The 26,330-nt window shown below is 39.7% G+C and overlaps 1 protein-coding gene across 1 annotated transcript; it reads right to left on the bottom strand.

Moving 5' to 3' along the window:
* Positions 1–663: 663 nt before the first annotated feature.
* On the bottom strand, positions 664–22,063 carry plpp2a (phospholipid phosphatase 2a). The gene is made up of 6 exons (XM_028000069.1): positions 21,760–22,063; positions 4,399–4,550; positions 4,046–4,308; positions 3,581–3,638; positions 3,124–3,300; positions 664–1,572 (listed from the first exon to the last, which is right to left on the bottom strand). Exons 1-6 carry the CDS (start codon positions 21,818–21,820, stop codon positions 1,420–1,422), a joined length of 864 nt encoding a protein of 287 aa, XP_027855870.1. The 5' UTR covers positions 21,821–22,063; the 3' UTR covers positions 664–1,419.
* Between the last annotated feature and the right edge of the window lie 4,267 nt (positions 22,064–26,330).

Raw genomic sequence — 26,330 nt, 5'->3', positions numbered from 1 at the left:
TTTCTTCTTCCTGGTTGAAGTGGGACACGGGGCGGGAATTACAGCCAATATGGGTTGTAAGGATAATAGCATTATATGATGTAAAACAAAAGTCCGCGTTTTCCAGACTACAGCGGGCTATAAGCCGCATGGTCCAAAGCGTGGGAAAAAGTAGAGGTTTATACTACTAAAAATACGGTAAATTTGCTGTAAATGTAAAATGGTTTTTGATAGGGGCTTTGCTACATGCAGCTCTGGAAAAAATGAAGAGCCCACTGCACTGAACCCGATTGAAAACCTCTTGGTTATTCCACCAAATATTGATTTCTGAACTCTTCCCGAGTCAGTTTTATTGTTTTCTTTACATAATAACTTTATTATTTTGACCATTTCTCATTTTGTGCAAATAAATGCTAATTTTTTGCTTGTAATTTCATAGACATGTTGTCAATAGTTCATAGAATAAAACAACAATGTTCATTTTACTCAAACATAAACCTATGAAGAGTAAAAACTGATAAGTGGTCTCTGTAATTTTTTCCGGAGTTGTATTTTAGCCGCCTTCTGATTCAAGTTGGACTTAATTCTAGTTTGTCATCTGTGGTTTAAATTTTAAGCCATTTAAAAACCGGCCCAACTTTAACCACACAGAAGTGTTTCTTTAAAAAATAAAAATCTAAAAAATACCTGAAATGTATGAAATCTTTATTCCATTTGTTTTCCTTGCCTTTTGGCTTTAGAACCATTTCGCATGAGACAAGAATCAAAACAATATATACACTAGTTAAAACCTGGAGATAGTTATTCTGTCGACAGATTCTTTAAAATATATAAAACTTAACTCTCTATTAGTCGACGTGCCATCAAAGCAGGAACTGCCACTGTAACATAGAAAACGTGTTAATCTTGAAATGACATATTCATTGCATACAATAGCTATAAAGAGGAGAACATGGCTGAACAGATGCACCTGCCTCTGAGTAGGATAAAAACACATGCATAGGAAAATTAAAACGTCAGGGATGTGCAGATACATTCAGCTGCAGCGAATATAAAACCGATCCGGACTGCGACAACGCGGCAAAGGTTTGTTATTCGACTGAAGAAGAGGAACGTTCTCTTGCCATTTGTTTAAAACTGTCACTTTTAATTTGGCACAATTTGAAAAGCTGAGTGATTAAGAGACGATATAAAATATAATTATTCTACACTGGTGCACAAATCCACACACACACACAAGTCAATTGGGCACATCTTTCTGCAGCAAACACACCCACCCACAAAAACATCCTAAAGTTTCTGTTCCAGCAGGTTTTGGGGGAATCATACTTGTCATAGTCATAAAATAGCAGTGTCAAAGTTTTCTGTGTGGGTTATTTGTGCTTTTAAAAAACAGTTCTGTGGATAACGGCGCGGCTGCCGCCGGCGCTCGTCTGCGGCTCACGCCAGTCCGGCGTGGCTATAGTGGTTTCCGTGCTGCGAGTCCAAAGGCTGCGGGTTCGGCTTGCTCTCGAGTTGCTCCTCCTCCGCCTGTTCGTCCGCCTGAGCGCAGAGCGGCGGCCGCTGCTTGAAGAAATCCGACACGTGTCGAACCTGAGAAGCGGAGAGAAGCGAGCGAGTTTGAAACACAGAAAGCAGAAAGGCCGTCTCTGGAAGTAATGTAAATACTGGAACTGCTATTTAACAGCCCCTTCAAATGTTTCATATTTAAACTTTTACAAGCGAACCAGAAGAGAGACAAGCATTTGTATTTAGTTCTCTTTAATCTGCTACACATAAATACAGCCCAGTGCAGCTGTGCTGTGGAGGCCTCAGAGGTTTGTTAATTAATGAACACCTCAGTGAAGTCGGTCTCCATCTTCTTCTGCTACGTTTGTGCAGCCAAAATGTTTGTTCGTGCCGCTATAATTTTAAAGCTATCTAGAAATGTTTCCAGAGGTCCTGAAAGGTCAATCAGCCAGCCCCCAGCCCCCTTCTTCAAATCAGATGAAATTGGTGTCAATTAATCCGACTTGTGTTGGTTTGTGCAGCAGAAACGTGTGTTTGTGCTGCTTTGGCTTTAAAGATATTAATGAAAGTTTAAAAGGTCATTTTGGTTTAGTAAAAGTTGGGGGGTCTGGTCGATGGTTTGACCTTTAAACTTTCATTAATATCTTCCAAAGTCAAAGCAGCACAAACAAAACATTTTGCTGCACAAACGTTTGACACCAATTTTGTCTGATTTGAAGAATCAGCTTCCCTCAGGTCCGTCGCGCATTAATGAACAAGCAGAATCGTGACGAAGGAACACATCCGACAGGTCAGGGAGAAAAAATGGACAGCAGAGGTAGGACATGAAACTAAATCCGAAGTTCACAATTTGAAGTTAAAGCTGCAGAATTAACATTTTATATATAAACAAAAGTGTATTTTTTAAAAACATACTCTTACAGTGTCCTGACAGTAGAATATGAAACAGATCATTTGTGAAAAGATCGAGCTCCTCCACTTCCTCCCTGAGCCGTCTGAAGAAATACTCCCGGTCAAAAACAACCAATCAGGAGCATCTTGGAGTTTTCAGTCTACTCTGATTGGTTGTTTCTAGTTGGGGCTGAAAGAAGAGCTCGATTTTTTCCGCAGATTTACTATCTAATGCCAAACTGTCACAAAAGAGTGACAGTCTTTAAAAAAATTATTTTATTTTTTTTATACTGCAGCTTTAAATGCATGATTTGAAACTGTAGAGATTATGGCACAACAGAATAAGGCTGCAAACTAATCATGATGCTATTGCTGAATATTTTAAATCTCCATCCTTTTGCCATCTTTGAGTCTCTCAGCTACTCTAAATATTTCTTCTTTTTTTTCCCTCCAGGGGGTCTTTTGTGGGCTCTAGTGTCCCTTATATGAAAGTAGGCTGACAGGAAAGGGGGAAGGAGAGGGGAAAAGACACGCGGTAAATGTCGCAGGGTCTGGGAATCGAACCCACGACAGCGCGCCAAGGACTCGAGGCCTAAAAAACGTGGGTGGCGCTATCCACAGCATGCCCACTCTAAATATTTCTAATATGGCTCATAGGGGTATAAAGACTTTTTAAAAAAATTGACATCGTTTTCTCTCACTGTGCTTCACACGTCTGCGAGATGCTAGCGTTAGCCGACTCACCGTGAGCACAGCGATGAGCGCGCCCTGCAGCAGCCCCACCAGGACGTCGCTCCAGTGGTGTTTGTAGTCGGAGACGCGTGTGTATCCAACGTAGAGAGAAAACGCCACCAGGAAGAACTGGATGGTGGGCCGGACCAGCCTCGTCCACTTCCCCTGCATCCTGGCCTGGACGTAGAGCTGCGCACACACACACACACACACACACACACACACACCCACTTAACTCTGACCAAATGACACTGGAGGTTTTTATTTGGAAATCCATCTCCCTCCTAAGAGTTATTATTAGATCTGTTTGCTTTCCTCCTACGGTAAAATATGAAAAATGACAACAATGGTGTTTTCAGACCGGAGACGTCCGTGTCTCGACAGCCTCCTCCTGTTGTGGCTCATTTCTGGGCTTTCCACTAAACAAGTCTTTTCACATCTGGACAAAAGGTCACACGGGGTCACTCACCGACAGGAAGAGCATGCAGTACATCCCAAAGGACGAGTGACCGGAGTAAAACGACAGCCTGAGGAGAGAGAGAGAGAGAGAACAAAATTAAAATGAAGATTCAACTAATTCATTCCATTGGGAGATTATAGTTATTTTTTTAATTCACAATATTCAATATACTGTTTTTAATAATACTGGGGGGGAGGGGAGAAAATAAAAAGCAGTTTTGGTTGAGAAATAATTCAAGACACTCATATTTATTCCTTCAAGGAGGAATAAATCATCCACTCTGTGTGCAACTTTAGCATCGTGACGCTGATTTTAGACCAAATCTGGACAGAACTGGATTTCATGCAACTTTATATGAACTGACTCTTGAGTTGTAGTGATGCCTAAATAAAGCAAATATTAATGCTAGTTGCAATGTCGTGTGTAAACTAACTCTGAGGACACTGAGCGAGTGGCGGATCCACTTCCTCTCACCTGGACTCCGTCACATTGTGCTGGCTGCCTGTGCAGTTGATATCCAGCACGTATCCCTTGCAGGACTTCGGGGCGCACACGGACAAGAAGTTCGGACGGGGGCGGCCGATGGTGAACTTCGCCAAATCGGTCAGGGACTGGCTGACCGCCGCGCCAAACAGGAAGGTGCCGACCACCTTGTAGAGCGCGGACAGGTACTGGTTGAACGTGGAGTTTGAACGCAGGCGTTTCGTGTGCACCAGGTAGGCCTCTCCGGTGGTGATCTGTAGCGAGAAAAACAGTTTGGAAAACGTTAAACAAAAACAACAACCTTCACGCCGAGTCGTAACCACGAGCTCAACAATAGGACTTACAATGACCATAGAGCAGGTGATGGTGACAGCGGCCATGGTTCCATGGGAGATGGTGTCTTTCCTGTAGGGATAGTTGATGCTCTCGTCGTCGCAGTGGATCCCTCTCCGATAGGGTTTGAACCTCAGCGTGAGGATGGCTGAAGGCAGAGCCGCTGGAGGTGGAGACGCAGGAAAATTAATTTAGTAATAAAGGCAGTTTCTTTTTCTTTTTTTTTTTATTCCCCTTTTTAAATGGTTGGGTAGGAGAAGAAATGCCTGAACGTCAGTGTTGATCCTACCATGAAATGTGCTCATCAAGTAGGAAAGGCGGGAACTTTAATATCTAAAAACACAGTGAGTCTCTTCAGTAGATATGATTACAATGTCTAATGATGTTAAAAGAAATCACCAAACTAAGTTCTGCCTTCTTTAGAGAGTTTGACTTTTAAAAAAAAGAACAGTAAGCTTTCCTTCATTATTATTATTCAAAAAATAAATCCAGTATTTTGTTCAAGCTTTATACAAATTATGACTTCTAATTTATTTACATTTTTTAAAATAAATTCAGTAGACATTAAATTTCATCTAATATAAAATGGACAACATCAATGTTTTCTTTACAGAAACAATACCGATGCACACAAGCAGCGCTACGTGAATTTTTGGCAACACATTTACAGTCTGATGCAGCGATAGCGTCACGTACGCATTTATGCTTTTATTTGCTTTATCTGCTTTTATTTAAAGAATCCAACGAGAAATGGAGCCCACCGCTACATTTTAATCACAATAATGTGCCGGGTCAGCGTTCAGTGGCAACATTCGAGTCACTTCAGAAATGTGCCGACTAACAATTGGATGATTCTGGTCTCATGGGCAGTAAATGCGACCATTCCGAAAACATGGCCGCATCCAGATTGCTCATCGCTTTAATAAACTAGTAGTGATGAAATACAGAGGAGAGCGAGAGAGAGAGCAGACGTTTGAAGGATTTCAACAGACTTTATGAAAAGTCAAAAATAAATTCACCCTAAAACTGTTTTTGCTGCCCCAGGCAACAAGAATTGCCATCGAGGATTCACAATTACTGGCAAGTAGTTTTCTTTACGTGGCTGTGGAGGAACTGTTCCCCAATCTTTGTCACTCTTAACGTATTTTTGAAAATTAATTTCTAATCTGAGCTTTGACTAAGCCACTGCAAAACCTTCAATCTGACTTGATGGTGCATTTTAGATAATCGTTCTGCCGCATAACCCAGCGTGTCTTCCAAAGCCCATCATACCACCACCGCCGTGTTTGAGTGCGTGTGGTGTTGCTTTTAGAAAATCCTGTTAGTTTTATAGCAGATGTAACAGCAAAAAAAAAAGAAAAAAAGTTGAATTTCCTCTCACCAGTCCAGAGAACCTTTTCCCAAAAGTTTTGAGGCTCGTCAAGGTGAGTTTGAGCAAATGTGAGATAGTGTTTTTTTGTTTTCTCATATTTTTATCAGCTGTAGTTTGGGCCTTGGAGCTTTTTTTCCAAGTCATTACTGTTGAATCCAGACACTGACCTGAGGCAAATAAAGCCTGAAGTATTTTTAAATGTTGCTCTTTTCTGCCCCGCTGGGTAACTCACTAAAGTGTGCTTAGAGCAGTGATGTGATGCTAACCCCTCATGGAAACACTCACCACTGTTCCATATTTTCTCCATTCATAGATAATGTCTTTCGTCAAAGCTCACTGGTATCACAAACTTTGCAGCAGCTTCCAACATGACATAGCGATGAATGCTTCCCCCGTCTTAAATTGGGACATTTACCCCTTTCAGCCTCAATCAATTTTCTGATCCTAGAACAGTAATCAGGCCTGGGTGTTGCTGGTGAAGTAAACACAAACTATGACTTTGAAAATTCATGATCGACGTCACCTTTTATCATTTTTTATTTATTTTTTTGCTGAACATGAAAGTGTGACAGAAAGTCTAAAGCAAATGTAATCTTTAACGGAGCAAGGACTTTTTCAAAGCACAGTCGAGCATGCTCAGTTTTCCAAAACGCTTTGTTAAACTTTTTTTGTAAGCAAGAGGAAAAACACGGCGTAGCTTTGCTTTAGCCGGTCAACTTGTGGGCAGGGACAGGTGGACAACAGAATCGCAGGTTTTGTTTTAAGACCTAAACCATTTAAAAACCTTGGTTTGCGTTGACGCCGATAAACTGGTGGCCAGTTGGGAGCCAAAGCTTGTGGGTCTGTAATGTTTCTAAAGTCCTGGTAAGAATAGTTCAAACACACAGAGAGCTGCTGCTCAGGAAACGGCTAAACACACACTCAATATTTTAGCTTCAGAAAGAAGACACCACTCTCCCAAGAGCGTGAATTTGTCAGAGGCTAACAGCTTAATCCCTGCAGGTTGCATTTTCTCTTAAAAAACCCCCAAAAACAAACAACAAAAAACGAGACACCGGTGGCCGTGGAAACCGGCCGGACGCTGCAGAGGCGACCTCTGACAGCGGGGGCGGCGTTCACACTGTAAAGGGCCTGGGAAGCCGGGCAGCGGAGGGGGAAAACACACATTCAACATGCCTCCGAAGACGTGCTGACGTGCTCACACACACTCCTGACAGACAAAAGGAAAATAAAAAAGGGTCGAAGTTTGCTGACTCGAAAAAGAGAGGCGTGCATTTATAAGGTCGTAATGAGAAAAGGCTTTTGTTGAGGACGGTCAGGAAACGCTGGGCTCAAAACTTCCCCTCAGAGCAAACAAAAGATGACATAAAGTCGTCTCTTAAATCAGAGGAGGACAACAGTTTTATCTGACTAAGAGCCTTTAAATAGCTTTCCTGTTTTCAAGAACTTTCTGCTGAAGGCAGAAACAAGGGGGAAATTGGATGGAGTTTATGAGATAGATAGATATAGAGATAGAGAGATAGAGAGATAGAGAGATAGATAGATAGATAGATAGAGAGATAGATAGAGAGATAGAGAGATAGATAGATAGATAGATAGATAGAGAGATAGAGAGATAGAGAGATAGATAGATAGATAGATAGATAGATAGATAGATAGATAGATAGATAGAGAGATAGAGAGATAGAGAGATAGATAGATAGATAGATAGCATTTATTGTCATTGAACAGAATTCAACGAAATTTCCATTGCACTGACACGCACCACAAGTGTTCCCTACAAAGACAGCACTTCCTTCACTTCCTCGGAGAGCGCACCTTCAGTTCGTCAGAAAGACAATAATCCACCAAAAACACAAGCGGAGAAGCAAACGGCTCGCACATAAAGTCACAGCAGTAATCTCACGTAGAGATCTGGTGCTCAGCTGATTACAGAACTGAGAGGTATGAGCATTTACATCGTCTCCTCCAGAGGAGACTATGCAACCGTGTCAAGGGAACGACTTCAAAATGGCCTCAAAGCGAACCGTTACATACATTCGTTTGTTTATGTTTTTTTCATGTAAATGCCTGCTGACAAATGCTGCAAGTACAAATAAACCTCACTATTCTGCACCAGAATCTGCACCAAAATATTTTTTCTGAATTTTCTGAACCACCAAAGTGTTTTGCAATAGTATCCACACACCTTTGATCATTTGGGAGGGGTTTTATGGGACACTTGTTTACTTCTCTTTGCAAATATAAATTTGAAATGTTTATGCTAGCAAAAATAAAATGTAGTTTGCCACAAATCAAGTATGGGGCACAAATTTTACAATTTAGATCGACGATGCTTGTATTAGATCTGATCAATGCCAAACAGTGGCAGTGTCGTGCTGTGGGGGGAAACTTTAATCAGCATTTTTCGGAGGAAATGAATGAACCTTAAACGAGAAAAATCCTGGAAGAAATCCAGTCAGAGGCTGCAAAAATAAAAATAAAAAAAGAGAGATGAGGCAGAGATTCATTGTCCAGTGGAAGGTTGCAATTTGACCACTGCACAGGACATTTGGCATCTTATTTTAAGTGCCATGGACAAAATTCCCTGCATACCAGTAATATTTTTAGCTTGTTGGAAGGCTTTTGTTATTCTTATAACAGATTCAAAAGCTCACAAAGAGTGGTGGGGACGAGACAACGAAGGAAAAGACATACTGGAGTCACATCTCAATTTATCTCAGTATTCCACAGTTGGTTGTTTTCTTTATCTGATGCAACTGCAGTTTGTATCAAAGCACATTGCTGCGTACGAGTGGCTCAGTCCAAGTCCAGATCTAAATCCCCTCAGAATCTGTGGGAAAATGTGTGCGAACTGACGGGATGCTCCCTAACCAGCAGAATAAATCACATTTTAACAAAAAATATGTTTTTTGGGGGGCTTTTTTTTTACGTTAAATGAGTTTATAAAATCTTAAATCATTTTCTTTTACCCAATAGCACCCATCACTTGAGGAAAGCTTTCATAAAAAGGAAATTGTTGGTCACCTAGTTCAGGAAAATAAAAGTTATGATTCACTTGAAATTAATTTCCAAAGTCAAGGTGAACCGTCAGAGGAAAGAATAAAATGTCCAGACGTCTCCCAGTCGATCCACAAACCGTGTTGCAAAATGTTTTACAACCACAAGTGTTTCTAGTCAAGTTGACTCAGACCAATTAGATCATTAGTGAATCACAGATTGTGACGCATGCAGCATATTTCAGTGGCACCAGAAGACGAACCCTAATGTCCGTACTGGTCTTTGATGATGAGTGGGTTCCTCATTCAGGAGAATTGATTTCATGACAGGAAGTCCCGCCCCTCCTCTGCTCTTCTCATCTCCGAGGCCCATTTCTCCAGCAGGTCAAGCGTTGCTCTCAGCCTGGCGTTGAAGCGAAGGCCCATCCAGTGTTTGTTCAGCAGGGAGGAGGGATAACATTAAGATAAGACGCTGATTGTTCGACACGAGTCGCAGGAGGCTACATGCTGCATGACTGGACAAATTTAAGCCGCGTTTGTTTAAAGAAAAAGAAAAAAAAAAAACGCACACAGGGATCAACCGGCACCAAGCGCATTTAGCCACACAGCGAATGAGGAAGTGGACATCGACTGTGAGCTGAATCCAGATCAGAGTTCCTGTTGTCTGTTTCTATCTGCTCTGTTATTCCAGAAGGCCTGGTTTTGTTTCCTTCCTACGGGACGAGTTCTGGACCGAGGAGCGGGCCGAGCCGACACCTGAAACCTCAGAGTGTGTCAGAGAGTTTATTGCCGATATTTTTACAAAACCCACACGTTGGGTCGGATCAACAGGATCTGACTAGTCCACTTCAGGAAAAGATCTCAAAATAAATTCGCACCTCAAAGTGACTAAGCACCGTGAAGAGTTTAACAAACCAAACACTAACTCCAAGCCGCAGCACAGGGAAGCACGGTGGGCTACGCGTCATGCTGATGGCCTGACCGACACATACCAGAGAACCTGGATAAAAATGAAGCATTTTTCACTTCATGCAAAAAATGTTTCGAACAGCCTAAAGTGAATTCTTCCTCCATTTCTGCAGCCTGATAAATGATTTTGGCCTAATTCTTTGTCTTGGAATGGTTCTCATGCAATCCGTCTTAAATAAAAATGTAAAAAAAAACAACAACAACAAAAAAAAAACACCACGTTTTGCACACAGCTGTAGAAAGAGTTTTAGGCTTGTACCAGCTTTTCTCATCCCAATGTGACATTTTCCACGCTGCTGTCAAGTTTTAGTTCCTGCGTGAGCCGTTAGCGCTCCGAACAAACAATGGGTTCGTCTCACAACGTTTCCACCCAGGAGGAGGAACACACTCGTGGTTTTTGCTGACTTTCTGTCCTCTGATATGAAATGTCAACCGGACAAATTAAAAAAAAAAAAAAGGAAGAAAAAAAGAGGAGGAGGAAGAAGAGGGGAAAAGTATTGTTTCACACTTTTACAGTCCTGTCAGGTTAAAAAAAAAAGAAAGAAAAAAGACCCTGAATCTACCCTGAGAAAATAAACATGATGGAATTTGGGATCAGACGCAAGTATAACTTCCCCTTGACCTATGACCCTGCAGGAAGGGGGAAGTGTTCCTGTTATTCTGCTCAAAATGAGCGGCCATCACTACAGACCCGTAAGAGCTGAATAACTGAGATATTTGCCAAAAAGCAGAACCAAAAACGGGGAAAGGTAAAGAACGTTTGAAGTCTGCGAGCCGACTGCACATCCTCCTGGGAGATGTTTAGGAAAACAAATATTTAACTTGTACAGATCTTTCTGTTTATGAGTGACTTTTTTTTTCAGTTCGCGTTGCGTTGCGTTTCTCCTGAACCACATTCCCATGAAATGAGCTCAGGAAGAGCGGCACGATAGCAACACTGTGTCCACTTCGGCTGCTTTCCGTCAGCGCGGCTCGGTCAAAATCTCATCCGTCTGCAACGTTCATCGTCGTCCAAGAACTCTCTGGACAGCTGCTGCAATCAAGACGAGTGTTGTTGCAGAAAAAGAGCATAGTGTCCTGTCAGGACGGGCGTTTTTTTCCTGGGAAAAATAAAAAGAAACAGACAGCTTTGTGTTTCAAAGGAAGGCAAATAACTGATTTTTACGAGCCTGGAGAAGGCCACAAAGGGTGCTTTTATCAAGTGTAGCCAGCGCAAGGCGCACCGTTCCCTCTCCACCCCCGTCGTTTCCAGTCTTTGTGTTAAGATAACCCGACTGCTGCTGGCTCGAGCTTTACTGATACGAAAAATGTATTAAAATCTGATGCAATGCTTGGAAGGAACTCAACAATAACCTTGAGGTTTAACTACGTCAATAAAGCTGTGAGTCAACGCAGAAAGCCACGGCTCAATGCACTTGGTGCTTGTTTGCTTTAAGCCTTACAGCATATTTACCACATGCTTTACATTTCTCAACTGTTCACGTTCAGAGAGGATTTATTACGGTTTGACCAAAGGAAATAATAATTACCGTGCGGCTTGATTTAAGCTAGAAGACGTGAAAACTTTAAAAATATAAACTGTCGCAACTTGTACAAGTAGTGATGGACAAATACTTTTATTTTATGATCCTGATAAACACTAATGGATGTTTAGGTTGCTGCTGCTGCCGTTTAAATAATGTGTTGGTTTTATGAAAGCATCAGTAATTATAAATCATCATTATGAACATTTGAAAATGTGACAAAAGGCAGCTGAATGGTCAAATTCAAAACAGACGAGTTTTGTTTTCAGAGCAGTATTTTCTCTGAAAACAAGAGATTTGTTGCTAAAAATTATGTTCAAATATTATTTCGATAAATATCAAAGTATTGTGTCTAACAAAATATAAGTGTGCCAACTGTACTCAAAAGAATGGGACAGAATTTTAGCAATACTTTGGGTTAAATAATGGCTTTTCCACAAATATAACAAAGTTTTTACTAATTAGAGTTCTTTTTTGTTTTTTTTTTATTAAGAATTTGTAATTGTAGAAGAACTGACAATGTACTGATATTTTATATATGGTCTTCAGCTCCTAGAAATGATTTAAAATCATACAGTTCAGGTTTAAAATATTTAATGTTTCACACAACTACAGTAAGCATAACCTACTGAAATGTTAATGTTAATTTAGTTAGCAGCTAATAGTTGGCGAGTGGGGATTTTCTCTCAGTGTTCACCCATCGTTTACATCACGTTCTCAAGATTTCTCTTTTTACTGGGGACCCAAATTGCTGCTACATCAACAATCTAAAAAATAAATAAGAAATCTGTGACTTTTTCAGTGCTTTGGTAACCAAAAAAGTGTAGCTATCCAGCTTGACGTGGAGTCTTTATTAACCAACTTTATTGAAAAACAAGAACAACTGCAGGAATATGTCCTGTTTCACTTTCAGATACAGTTTGTCAGACTTGAAGGATCAGCCTTCAAATCAAACCTCATGACTAAAGCAGGAGCGTCCGCCTACCGACTCCTGCATGGTTTAGATTCAGTCCCTCAAGACTTTTGACGAGAGCAACAACTGAGCTTCATGAAAAAGATTTTCGCTTCACAGAAAATTTCCAAAATCATCATCACAAGATTTGTATCCAGCAAGCTGCTTCACTTTCAGCTGACACAGCCGTGTCTAAGGGAAACTGCTGAAATTGTGTCCAACAGAGTAAAAATTAGCTAAACTTCAGAAACGGATGTTAATCAATGTTTGACCACTAAACATGGGATCTGGGTCAGTTTACTGTATTCCTTTTTGCACCATCTATGTAGTTATTTACTATAATTAGTTTATTTCTCTGCACTTTTTTTTTTTTTTACGAGAATCAACATTCGATTATACTAAAAGAAGCCAGATACTGAAAGAATTGCGCTTTTCCTTTCAAAAGGCACAAACATTGAAAAACAAAAAAATAAATTCATCCAACCATCAACTGCCACTCTGTAATTTGCACCATGTTCATGGATGTGAGACTCTGACCATTTCTGCAACAAAAGAAACTGAAACAGCTCCCCTCTTATGAAACCGCTACATAATAAATACATTGGCACAGGAAAGTGTGTGAGCGGCGCCGTCACACAGGAATGTCGGGCAGCCGGAGTCAACCGTCTGCAATCGACTCTGATGTGGCAGAAACCGACACCAACGCTGCGTCTCCATTAATCGGACCAACAGCAATCAGTACCTTTAAACGGAGAATAAATTATGTTTTCAACAAATTGTCAACGCTGTATGCGGACGATTGCCATTAAACGCCACAGGAGTTTTAGGTCGTTTTTGTCATGCCTCAGAACAAAAGTACATGCAATTAGCATTTTCAGTTCCTCATTACAGATTTTCCCCGTCCAGTTGAATGATTTTAATTGCCTACTTGCAAAAGAAAAATTGTGTTTATCAGTTAGATTTTAGGGAGGCTCTGTTTCTGTTCAGCAAACCCGTATCGAGCTTCAGGACCAAAATAAACCAGCCGAGCTACAACAGTGACAGCAATCGATACTTATTTCTGGTTCTGTGGGGTCTAAACTGCAGATACTAACTTTGAATTGCAACATATAAGAGAAAGGAAAGTGTAATTTGACAAAAGTAGGTTTGAATCCAACAGAAAATCCAAGATTATCCCAGGTCTATGTGAACAAGCGATTTGTGATGCGTGTGCATAAGGAGGCACGCTTTGACGGGATTGAATTACTGTAATCTGATTTTAATATCTGTCGGATTTGACAAATTCCCAGTCAGGAAGGAAAAAAAAAACCGACCAGAATCCCTTGTAAAGTTTGACTTGAAACAGAAAGTTTGAGCTTGCAGAGCAGCTTTTAGGTTTGGCTTTTTGGTTACGTCATGTGGTGAAAGTCACTGGTGTGACAATCCAACTACACATCTGCAAAACTAAACACTCAAGATCTACATCACAACGAAGGGCAGCACATGCAGCGCTGCAAAATACATTTATATAAACATGTTTTTGTATCTGGAAGAAAAATACATGGCTGGTTTTATCCCAGTCGTTAACAATCTCACCGTTTTCCAACTTTTAACTGGAAATTATGCCATTTTACCAACTGGAAGTTTTGAATGCAGACATTTTATGCCAGGGCATCAAACTCATTTTCGTTTTGGGCCAAATCAAGATCATGAATGCGCTTAAAGGGCCGGTTGTGCCAGAATGTATTGATAAAACCTGATCACAAACTGTTAAAATATCAATGATTTCTTAAAATTAAATAGTATTATTAAACATCTTTTCAGTCCCTCCAGTGATTGTGATTTTTGGCAATAAAAATCTATGTGCTTGTGGTACTAATTTGGAAATATTTACGCTTATTTATTTATTACTTGCTGTATAGATCATAGATTATGATCAATTAAGGCTGAGGCAGCTGTTTAGTACAAGAAAGAAAGCTTTTGACAATTTGATAAAAATCTGCAATAAACTCCCAATTATGTATTAGAGCAAAAAGGTTTGAGAATTTGTAGATTTTGCGTGAATTTCCACAATAATTCTCAAGAATCTGGAGGGACTGATTTATAGAATTTGGCAGTAAACAGATAAAAACTGCATTGATTTGATCAATATAATAGTTAAACACACTTAAAATCTAGAGGGCCGCATAAAAAGCTACGGCGGGCCGGATTTGGCCCACGGGCCTCGAGTTGGACACATTTTAAGCCATAACAGGTCTCACCATGAAGGGCGGCATCGCTTAAATATCTAAAGCCATCGCTGAAGTCATTCACATTTCTCATCATTTCAATACTTTCTAATTGTTGTCATGGTGATTACTTCAGTGCCTTTCATTAGGAGCACATAAAAACCCTAAAATGTTCTTAATGTAGGCCGTTTAAATGTTTAAAGCAATCCTAAAAGGAGAAAGAAAACAAAATTATATACATGCATCTCTTAAAAACACTGCTGTGTGTCTGCTCAGAGTGACGCTTAAACGAGTGTGTGTGAATGAGTCGGCAGCCGTGTTATGCACACTTGTACATAGGCCTGTCGCAATAAACGATAAATCAATTAATCGTACGATAAATTAAAACTATCGACGTCATTTTAATTATCGGCATTATCGTCTCTTCCGGCCTTTTTCTCTTTCTGTTGATGACACCGAATGAAAAAAGGCTCAACTCCGGTGCTCTCCACTGACTCTCCCTTCCTCATTTCCTTAGTGTACGATTGTCGGCCCATTTTCAAAACCTGACAGACCACACATTAGCCGACAGAAATCCTAGGTATAACTGTTCGATCGGTTCGGTCCTGCCGTTTGGTGTCCAACAATTTGCACAAAATAATGGCTGCAAGTTCAGTGAACTAATTTTAAAACCAGGCATTAATCAATGCTTTACTACAATCTACCTGCAATGCATGTGGCTAGTGTCAGCGTAAAGTCCTGACTGAATGAAAATCATTAGAACCTATTTACGTCACGTTAACGAAGAACAGCTGAAAAGTTACCGGTTTCGCTCCAACTCCTCCCCTTGTCATTTCTATATTCTTTGCATGTTGAATAAACATTAATGTTGTTTCCATGTATCATCTCCGATGTCCGCTGGACTTCCGGTTGCGCCCTGTTTGGGATTCCCCGACGTAATTTCCCCTCAGAAAACGCTAAGGAGAATCCTAGCTTTCTGATTGGCTACCTGTCACATTCAACAGGCTGCGTTAAGCTTCCAGTGGGGAAAAATCCCTGATTTAGATCGGAGCGGCAACGACGATCTACCATAACACACCACACAATCTTAGAAAGACCAACGTTTTAAGATTGTCATAAGGGGAAAAATAGGAGCAAAAATCATGTAGTGTGAACTATTGCATCAGGTAGTCGATGTGCCCATCTTCTCTATTTACATCAAATTATTACTGAAGGGCAACATAATATACAGACTTCATAATCTGCACTCTTTTGGTTGAATGCAGTATTTATTTCCACTTTGGCTTTATGTTGTTTAGTTTTTTTTTCCATTAAATTTTTTGTTAATGGAGACTGAGAATCCATTTTATTTTTGTTTTTGGTTGTTTTGTTTATTTTGTTTATCAGCTCAAGTGTTAAATATTCTTTTGAAAATAAAGTGTATCTATCTTTGGCAGGAAATCGCATGCATTATTACGTCATTTCCATTAAATCAGTGTAAAAATATCTTCAAACAATATTATCGTTTATCGCAATAATTTTTGAGACAATTAATCGTTCAGCAAAATTTGCTATTGTGACAGGCTTACTTGTACATCTTGCTGTGTGTACAGTTTGTGATGGTTCTGCATGCAGTGGCGACAGGTCAGAGCCACAGGGTGGAGGTTTGTGTGCAGAACGGAAGAGGAAGGAGTAAAAACACCGAAACATATTTGTCAGCTTCTTGCCTAAAAAAAGATAGACTTTCACATTTAAAAAAAAAAGAAAAAAGGAAAAAGTTCAAACGTTGGGAAATTTACTCAGAAAACATGATGCACTGAATAATCAGGTTTTAAAATGACTTCAGAGGTAATTGCTCTGTCGCGGTAAAATTTTTACTAACCTAAACTGTCACAGTCAAACAAAATAATTGTTTTGCATCGTTCTGTTTTTTTTATTTTTATGCAGAAGTTATGTTAAGCATAACTTCTGCATAAAGTCTACTGCAAATAGATAAATCTTTGACTTGAATCTTTAGCAACAACCTGGAACTCGGCATCTATAAAGGTTAAACTATGACAATTATTTTACAACAAAAACACATCCAAACTCTTCAACATAAAACTTGGGCACAAATCATTATTATATACTTTGTATTTATTTCACTGAAAAAAAGAATGACTCACATAAACACTCAAGATCTTTAAATGCATAAAGCCAAAAAATGACCTACACGATTAGTGCGTAAAACGACCGTAATTGTGCTTTCCATAGCTAGTCCAACCTGTTTTCTTACAAACAAGATGACAAGCTGAAGAGTCATGTTACAAGGATAAAGTCACTTTTAACTAAACTGTCGCAGGAGTTTTTCTGCTTGTATTTCTAACTGGTGTAGTTAAAAAGTGGCGACATATCTACCTTTTCATAAAGCTGCATATGATGTGATGGGGGGAAAAAACATCTGCCTAAATATTATGCAAATAATATTCAAATTTAGTGAGAAAACAATACAGAAGTCCAACACTTTGTATCAATAAATGTGGATAAAAAAATGTAAAAAAAAAACTCAGGAATTTAGGAAGAGTTCATCAGGAGAGAAATTTGGCAATCATCTGTGTTTTGTAAGAAGATTTAAAGCGTCAGAGTAATCAACAACACACGGAGCGAGACTGAAAATTAAGAGAATATCCTTTCCTTTTTTATAATTACTAGATTAAACATGAAACAGAAAGGCGTAAGAATATTTGCAACATTTCTGCTGTCAGCATTCATCCGCCAGTGACAAAGATTTAATCATAAATGGTTACAAGTAAAAAAAAAAAAAAAAGAACAGAGAAATCCAGGACATTTAGGAAGCTGTGTGAACTTGTCAGATGGGAAAACTCGCCTTCACAACTCTTCCTCATCACAACAATGACTCACCTCCGATTTCACAACAAGGTGCTACGCCAATCAGGCAGATCATTACGACCGCTTGTCTAAAAACGCGTTGGTACCCCATTTCGGTTGAGGTACCTACCGACCCCATGAGACCCCTGAAGGTGTTCTGGTGTTTCAGTCGTCGACATGTTGGCAGAGGACTCTTCAACTCAGTTTGGGTCCCGAAAACTGGAAACAAATCCTAATAATTATCCGTATAAGCATGAAGGAGTCGTCATGGATGACTGTTGTCATGAAGTGTCATTTGGTAAATTGTGACACTTAATGCAAAGTTGACAATTTTATTGCAAGTTTTAATGGAACTTTGTATTAAAATGCTCATTATTGTCTAAATAATGCAAAGTTTACACTTTTAATAAACTTTTCAAGCAACTTTTAGTACAATGTTGCATTAAAAGTGTCATTATTTACCGAATGACGCTTCAGAACAACAGTCGTAAACATTTATGAAGAGTCATTCATGTCATGTTTGTGACAGTCTTGTGTCATATGAGACTTCAAATAAAGTGTTACCGAATTTCCTAATGAATTTATCACCAATTTACCTTCCGAAACAATTTGATGCTGGATTAAGACAACAAGCTCACCAAATATGCAATTAGCGTAGAGAGCCTCAGTGCATAGCGCTATTGATCGCCATCCAATCTGTTATTTGTGATATTGATATTGTGTGAAGTGATATATCCTATCCAGCCAGAGTGTTAATGCAGAAGAGACAGAAGTTATTGGCTTTGGTCGCAAAATGTTCTAAATCAGGGCTCAGTTTGACTACAAGACTCAAGACTTAGCATTCAAACCTCATCAAGAACTAAGAGCTGAATTTCAAACAACCACATGAGGTCTAGCAATAAACCTGACTGCACCGGCTCACTGTTAGTCAAATGATCAATTTTAAAGTCTTGTTGATGGTTTTAGGCATGAACACGTCTGATTCACTCAGAGCTCCTGGTCAGGTAAGGACCAGGCAGAAGACGAGGCAGCGTTTCATATCTGCCTGAAAACCTGAGATGCACAAAAACTGCTGGCTCGCTTAAATGTTTCGATTTACTGCAGCGTTTCTATAAAAAGGTCATTTCTGTCATGTCATATGTTTATTTGCTTATATTTGATCGTTTTGTTTCTTTTTTGTGATAAACTCTCAGTGTTTTTATGCTTTTACTCAACGTGTTGCTTCATTCAGCTAAACTTCTTTGTATTTTATCTGTGAAGGACTTCATATTACCCTGTGTATGAATGAATTGCCTTGCCATGATCAGTGTTATTCACCCAATCTGGCAGTGGTCATAACATTACGCCTGATCACTCAGATTAGAATGACTCAGACCGTCTTTATTGAGTAACTCAGTAAAAAGCCGTTTTTAATCAAGACTTCCTCCTACAAACAGAAGAGCATTTACAGCAGAGTCTGCAGTCATTATCATTCCTCCATGTCACTCAGCAGAAGCATCCGCAAGTGGAGGCAAACATGCAAAGGCCACACATAAATCCTGTAATCTTCCAGCAGGAACTCTCTGCTTTTTGTGACCCCCCAGCCCCAACAAGCAGCTGCAGAAAATCAAGCGAAGCGAGAATCCGACACCGGGGGTCATCACCAACGCTCGGCGGGATCGCGGTGTCAGAAACGCGTCCAGCGTGACGCAAACAACCGAAACAATAACGAGACAGATAACCTCAATTTCCCTATGGGATTAATAAAGTTTAACCTAACCTAACCTAAACAGCTGGAAGATAAGCCACTGATGGCTTTGTGTGAAAGCCAGGGAGCAGAGCAAGTTGCGGCGCGTCGCTTTGTTGCCTTTTGCACGACTCACTCCTGCACACAAGCTGAGCCCACCCTGAGCAACATGCATGAGCGGCCACCTTTGGGTCTCTGTGAGGACGTGGTTTGACAAGCTGTACCCCCCCGCTTCACACACACGTTTGCGCAGCTATCTTTGCGGGGACTTTCCATTGACTTCCATTCATTTCTACAGCCTAAACCTTACCCTAACCCTAGCCATTGCATACCTAACCCTAACCAAAACTCAATTCACACCTTAGTCCTAAATCTAACCCCTGACCCAAAAACAGTGTTTCCCCTTGTAGGGACCAGGCTTTGGTCCCCACAAGGAGCAGTAGGTCCCCACAATGTAGTATATGTCAGGAAAATGGTCCCCACAAGGTATTAGAAACAAACGCACACACACACATATACCCCTCCTGAATGGGACCTTTAAAGTTAGGAAATAACTTTGTTTTAACAAAGACTTTTCCATGTCGGATAGATGGACTCACACGGTTATACAATAACACACATAATCTGTGGTTTCCAAAACAGGATCTTAACCATCAGGAAGAATCAGCAACAGATATTTTTGTTCTTCCTGATTGTTTTAAAGCCACTAACACGACTTGTACGTAAAAATTTGTCATCCACTTATTTAGCGACTGTGTCAGGAATCGTTATTTAATCAAGATAAACATTTATCCTGCCTATGTGCATCAGGTCACATCACATAAGGCAACTGCAAGGTTTCCCCCAGTAAACTTGCTCAACAGTCATTCATCCAGTGGCCGGCCATGTTTATGAGTTAAAAATGTTTAAAGTTGACAGGAAATTTGAAAATACCACTTGATAATTATGTGTTATTGGAAGGGGGTTAGGGTTAAGATTAATATCTGAACACCAACTATAAAGTCTTAAAAAATGCAAACATTTAAAAAAAATAATTTATAAATAAGCAATGCTAAGCCTGATGGGGGTACAAGTAAAGCCTGGAGGCCCACCAGGCTTATAATACACTGGGAGAAACCCTGCAACTCTGTACATCAGTTTATATTTTTGATTTTTAAACCAAATCTTGCTTTCAGATGCGTTTGTTTTCTTCTGGAAAACTCATGAGCAGGGGTTTAGAACACCAAAATTAACATTTTTGAAAAGGACCTTGCAGTCAAAACTCAAAATATGGTTTTTAACCAATGAGGTTTTATGCGCCTGATCTGAACCAACGTCTGCTTCTGATCCAAAACTGACACTCCTGGACCAGATACTGGGTTCAAAATCATGTTGAGCTATTACAGCAGTGTAACCTCCGGCGCCACGAAACAACAACGATGAGCTTCAGCAGCAACATGAACTTTGTTGTTTTTGGTTCTTTTGGACTTTCAAACCGTCGGCCATAAACAGGACCTGGAAATGTTAGGACCCTGTTGATCAACACAGAGAACGCAGGAATATTTACAATCTAGGACATAAATGGAAGGCATTGTGCTAAAAGTACAAAAGTAAAAAAAAAAAAAAGACTAAAATTGTATATTATTGTGTAATATTACATATTATTGTGAATTTTCAGTCACTTATAGTGTCTCCTGCAATTTTGAATGTTTGGACTCGGTTCATGGCAGAAAGGCTTGTGAAACGGTGGAAACCATTTTACAAAACCTTAGCTGAAAGAAGTTGTTATTTTTGTTTAAACTACAGTTAAAACCAATTAAAGTCACTTTCTATTTAGGCGCTTAGAGATATTTTGGTATATGACTCAACAAGCCCGGACAGAATCAGAATAATGATAATTTAAAAAAATAATAAACAATAGAAACAGGGACTATTGCAACTGAATTAAAATTATACATAACATTTCAGCTTTTTTAGTTCTGTGCATCTCCACAGCTCATAAAAATATGGAAATACAGCAAAAAATGAAAACAGGTGGCTTAGACTCATAGATGCGAATTAATTATTTATGTGAATAAAATGGCAAGGTGTAAGTATGAAATGGAGGCCAAAGGGCGGCTGACTGTTGTGCCTCTTATGGTGTCATTGACCCAGATTAATTAGCCTTTTTGTCCACATGATGTCCTTTGAGAAAACCGTTTTGCAAACTTCTCAAATCTATACTTTACCACCAGGCTGTGTGTTTTCTTTTGTCCTGTCAGTGTAAATTTATTTATGGAAAATGTACTGGATTGCATTTTTTAAATAAAAAAAAAATGATAGTGTAAAAAAAAAAAAAAGTGCAGAGAAGATAGCACCAACTTCACACACCCACCTGGATACATTTACAGTTTCGCAAGACAAGAGGAGGATAATAAATGAGATAAAAAGTAAATAAAGTATTGCAGATTATTTCTGGGAAAGGCGCCAATAAGCATCAAAGATCACTCAGTGTTGAGAAATATTCTGTTTGGCTTTAAAGACCCACTCCGTAGTTAAATCTGTGCCACCTGATGAGCAACCTTTTTCACACAATCAGTTTTACTTTCTGCCCTTTCATCTTGTGGAGCAACAGTTATCACCTACGATAAATCCAACGAGTCTCTGTTGCGCAATCCTGTGCGTCACACAATCCCAAAAGGAAGCGCAGCTTTTCTCCCTTTTTTCCTCCCCCCGTTTTACAGCTGACTGCGCGGTGAAACCGATCCCAGGCCCAGCCGCTGTCAAAAGGAGTGGGGAAACAAAACGCGGCCACTCACCGACAAACACGCACAGAACATCCACCACGATGAAGAGCCGCTTTTTCCTGTCTTCTGGCATGTTTTCGCCCCCCAGCGCTGCGCCGCCTTTCCTGAACGAAACCGCGTCGCTGAAAACGCAGGTGGGCTGAGAGGAGCACCTGGTTGCGGGAGTGGGTGCGTGGAAATAAAACAATAGAGAAGGAAAAAAATGGGGGTGTGGGGAAACGACCTGGTTGTTCTTCCTGCTCCGCTGCTGCGTACCTGGCCTCCCACCCGTCTGGCAGCCTGCTTCCCTGACTGACTGATTGTAGGAGGGCTGCTTCAGGTGCGCAGCGTGGACTGCCCCCACGGAGGGGCGCGGCTCTCGGCGCGGGAAAATTGAAAGCGGTCGCTTTAGTTCATCAAAACTCTCTTTGCGGCTAAAGGTGAAAACTTTCAGCTTATTCTATTCCCTTTTTTTCTCCTTGCCGCAATATTCTTAAAGGGACAGTGTCATGTGAAATGGACTTTTTTTGAGCTTCACGTCATGCTGTAATGTTGTTCTTTCATCAATTCCTTCTTGTTGCTTTGATTCTTTTTCGCATGTTTGAGGAATCCTTTAATCTCCATGGCAACAGATCGGACTAGCTAGCAGCAGTTAGCATGGAGCTGCGCATCTTCTGAGCTCATTGTGCAAGATATAGTCTCATTGAAACTCCGGTAAAAACGCAGCAAAAGGGTTAATAAAGAAACATGGTTATGATCAAACCATTGATTATTTAATACCTAAATAATCAGATAGACTAGAGAATAAAGTTATGTGGAAATGTTGGTATTTTAAAGCTCGATAATTAATATAAATAACATAGTAACAAAATCAAGCAACATAAACTTTTTCCAAATTTGTTTCCTTCTATATAAAACTTATTACATTTTATTAAATAAAAAAACTCTGCAGGTGTGTGTCTGGTGATTTTCTTTCTTAAAAAAAAAAAGAAGAAATGGGTTTATTCTTCATACAGTGAAGTTACTCACAGAAATATCCAGAAATTGTACTCAAGTAAGAATAGCGATACTTTATAATAAGATTACACAAGTAAAAGTAAAAAGTACAGCTTTGTAAAAATACTCTTAAAAGTTTTTTTCTTTAAATGTTACACAAGTAAATGTAGCAAGTAGCTACTACCCAAATATTGTCCTAGGTCTAATTAATTTTCACAGCTTGCATTTCAGACTCAGTTCAGGTTAAATGCCAAGAAAGCAATGCTTTTCACAAATAGAATAATATTTTCTATAAAAAAAATCTGATTCTGTAAATAAGAATCTATGTTTACTGCAGAATAATAATGACGTTGTGCTCTGACCGCCTGGGAATAGTCAAATCCTGTCCAGAATCCTTCAAAAACTCAAATACCCTTTGAATTAACCTTCAGTATTAACCTCAGAATCAGATACCAAAATCACCTTGAAGGAGGACTGACAGTAATTTTGTTTTGCTGTGTAGCGCCCCCTTTCTTATGCCACCTGGAGCAGAACTCAGTTTTACCAACATCAGAACTGGTTCTGGTGGAGCTCGCTAGATCTATATTCAAAATCGCCAAGCATTTCAAAGAGTTCAAGCTGTCATGGAGAGTAAATACCATCATTCTTCATGACACTTAAAGAGTTGGAGGTCATTTTTAAACAATATTTGTTTCATGCTGACCTCATCTAAATATCTCAATCTATTTTTACTGAATAACTCAAATCTGCTCCAGTTAAAGATCCAACAAAGTTCAGAGAACTCCACGTATTTTTTTTATGGCTCATCCAAGACCGCAACACTTTCTCTGAAGACTATTTTTCCTACTTACTTATTTTTTTATCATTTTAATGCAATACGTTTTCCTATTTAATCATCAGCCATGTATGGAATTTGACCTGCACAAATGTGTCAGCTGGTGATTTACAGCAGGTCATGTTTCCAGTAACGTCTTGTTCCAGCAAACATCCGCCCGTTTTTACACCAGCACCAACCGCAGGCTGGGAGAAGAGAAAGGGGTTTCAGTTTGCTTTTGAAAGTGGAAACAATACAACAGAACTCAGCTGCATACAAAACCGAAGCTTCAACGCACTTGAAAACCACTTCCCCATAAACTCGTTAACATGCTGTGATGCCAAATTAAAATCTTTACTGATCTTTTTTTGACTCGATGTGAAAGCTAGTTGAGGCGAACATATCTGGCTAAAACATGGACTCAATGTGCCAGACCGGGCCATACGTTTCCATGCATAGAAAAAGTTAACATTTTTTATTGTTTTTAGTTTTGTGGGACTCTGTGTAATCGCTGCATGTCTTGGACCACTTCTTGGTTGATCTGGAACACTTCCAGTTTTCTGAAACTTGCAAATACGTTTTGCCACAGTGTCGTGTGTGATGCTGGTTCCATGTTTTCTGTTAAAGTTTCGCTCAACCATGCGACTGCTTCCCGATTCAGCCATCAGTACAATTTAAATTCTTTGCTCTTTTGTCAAAGGCATTTTCTTGGGTATCTGAAATATAAAAGAAATATACATTTTACATTCTCCCACATATGGAAACTTATGGCCCACCCTATATGTATCTTGATCATAAAAAGCATCAGACCTTATTTTAAAAACAGAAGCTTTCACAATATCGCAACGCCAACTTTAGTTGCATAATTCGTAGACAGCTGGCTGCTTTCTACAAGTTATTCTGTTAGCCCGATGTGATGGGAGTCTATTCCAGAGCTTTTCTTTTGTTAATGATGATGAAAAGTGTGTTGCATAGTTTGAATGCTTGGCCCAAACACACAATACTCCCTGAGTACATCAAACATATCTCCTCTAAACCGACACTGAGCTGGGATGTCAGCCTAGAGAGGCTTGAAAAAAATCTGAGGATGTGAAATAATTTTTTCTTTCTAACCTGCCAATTAAATTTTAGGGAACATTATTGACCAATCAGGATTATGAAGACTAAGGAACAGAGGTCAGGGAGAAAGAAATGGAGAGGTTTAAAGCAGCTTCATGTTCTAAAACACTATTCCAACCTTTGGGTATCTTACAGAGCTGATGTTTGCAGACTCTCCTTATCTGATCTGACTTAAGCTGGAGAGATTTTACAAAGATGTAAAATCTTTGTAAAAATCTTTGGTAGAAACGTGAGTCTCCATGCAGACGGGTTAGCGAGAAAGAATTTCTATCCTGCCAGGAGGAGAGTCTATAAAAAATGGAGATGTGTATGTCTTCCTACTTTGACACACTTGAGGGCAGCAGAGGCAAGCCTTCGTTTGTTTCCAGTTGTAAGTTTGATGAGAAGTCTAACATTTCGTGTTATAGAGATAACTGCTAAGTTATCATATTATATTATTTTTTCACAGTGTGGCAGCAAAGTTTGGGGTCAGAAAATCCCGCCGTTGGCTTCACGTTGCATAAAAATGCAATGAGTTCAACTCATGGTTTCTGGTGTTGGAGTACAATTGAAATTGATTTCATGATTAAATGTAAAGAAATCTGAGTCTAGAGCTTGAGTGAAGCATGTTAGGGCTTCGCTATGCGACTGAGTAAATGCTGAACTAACACAAACAAAGGCTGCTCCCTTAGGAGCTTCTTAGGCAAGTTTGCAGGGTGGAGAAGCCAAATAAACCAAAGACCTTTTAATTGTGCAGGCTTGTTGAAATTGTAGTTTCCTACTGTGTAAAAGAAAATGAAAAAAAAAAAAAGAAAGGGAAAGAAAACCAACCAAACCATCCTGGATTAAAATGGTGTTAATGTGCACACGTTGTCCCGAAATGATTAGGAGAGTCCGAAGTTGAGTCACCTGACAGGAGTGTAAGTTGCTCTGAATTATAGGATTTAGAATAAACCTGATGCAATTACTTTGAGTGAATGTCTCTCAAACCCAATCAAGCAGATAAAACCACAATCCCATCAATGCAACTCTGACTGCCTGGTGAAAACTACACACAATCAGCAACAATGTAAATACTTTCCGATGTGACGCAACCCCGACCTCACAAGAATCGCATGGCGTGGATTCAGGATAGCAACTTAATCTAGCTAAACGTTTAGTCAGCCACAAAATATTTCCATTTGTTTGAGTCAGAATAATGAAAGTTCTAGATGATTTACATTGCTTTCTTTAAATGTAGAAGTTTTCATCACTGTGCCTTTGAGCAAAGACATTCTAGACTTTTTGTCAGAGTAATTAACAACATTTGAGTAAAACAAAGACTTTGTTGTGGAGGCATTTTAAGGTAAAACCTCAAACACTTTGCCTCCATGTGGCATCATGGAAAAATCCAAAGAAATCAGCCTGGATTCTCTTGTTCTGTGTCCCAGAGAAAGATGTGTTTGTGATCCAAAATGTGTAGATAAACCTCAGCTAAAGAAGCTAAAGCTACCTGAATCATGTCAGTAAATTAGTCTTGAACCACCATGGAAGAAGATATTACTCCAAAAGCAGCTGTTGGGTTGGGTACTGAGAGCTGATGAGACTAAAACGTGTTTGAAGTGATACTGAAGCTTTTGTCCTGATTTCACTTGTTCAGTCGAGAGTGTGTTTTTAAGAGTTTAAGTAAATGTGTGTACACGTCAGTTTATGTTCT

Source organism: Xiphophorus couchianus, chromosome 19, assembly GCF_001444195.1.
Source record: "Xiphophorus couchianus chromosome 19, X_couchianus-1.0, whole genome shotgun sequence".
NCBI lineage: Eukaryota > Metazoa > Chordata > Actinopteri > Cyprinodontiformes > Poeciliidae > Xiphophorus > Xiphophorus couchianus.
The sequence above is the reverse complement of the archived record's forward strand: the minus strand, read 5'-3'. Positions and strand labels throughout refer to the sequence as shown.

Bases quoted from the DNA above. Each gene is read 5' to 3' on its own strand.
- plpp2a (XM_028000069.1), bottom strand. From the start codon at position 21,820: ATGCCAGAAGACAGGAAAAAGCGGCTCTTCATCGTGGTGGATGTTCTG. The intron at 4,551-21,759 runs GTGAGTGGCCGC...CTCCACCTCCAG, and splicing joins TGTTCTGTGCGTGTTTGTCG to CGGCTCTGCCTTCAGCCATC. The intron at 3,301-3,580 runs GTGAGTGACCCC...GTGTGTGCGCAG, and splicing joins ACTGCATGCTCTTCCTGTCG to CTCTACGTCCAGGCCAGGAT.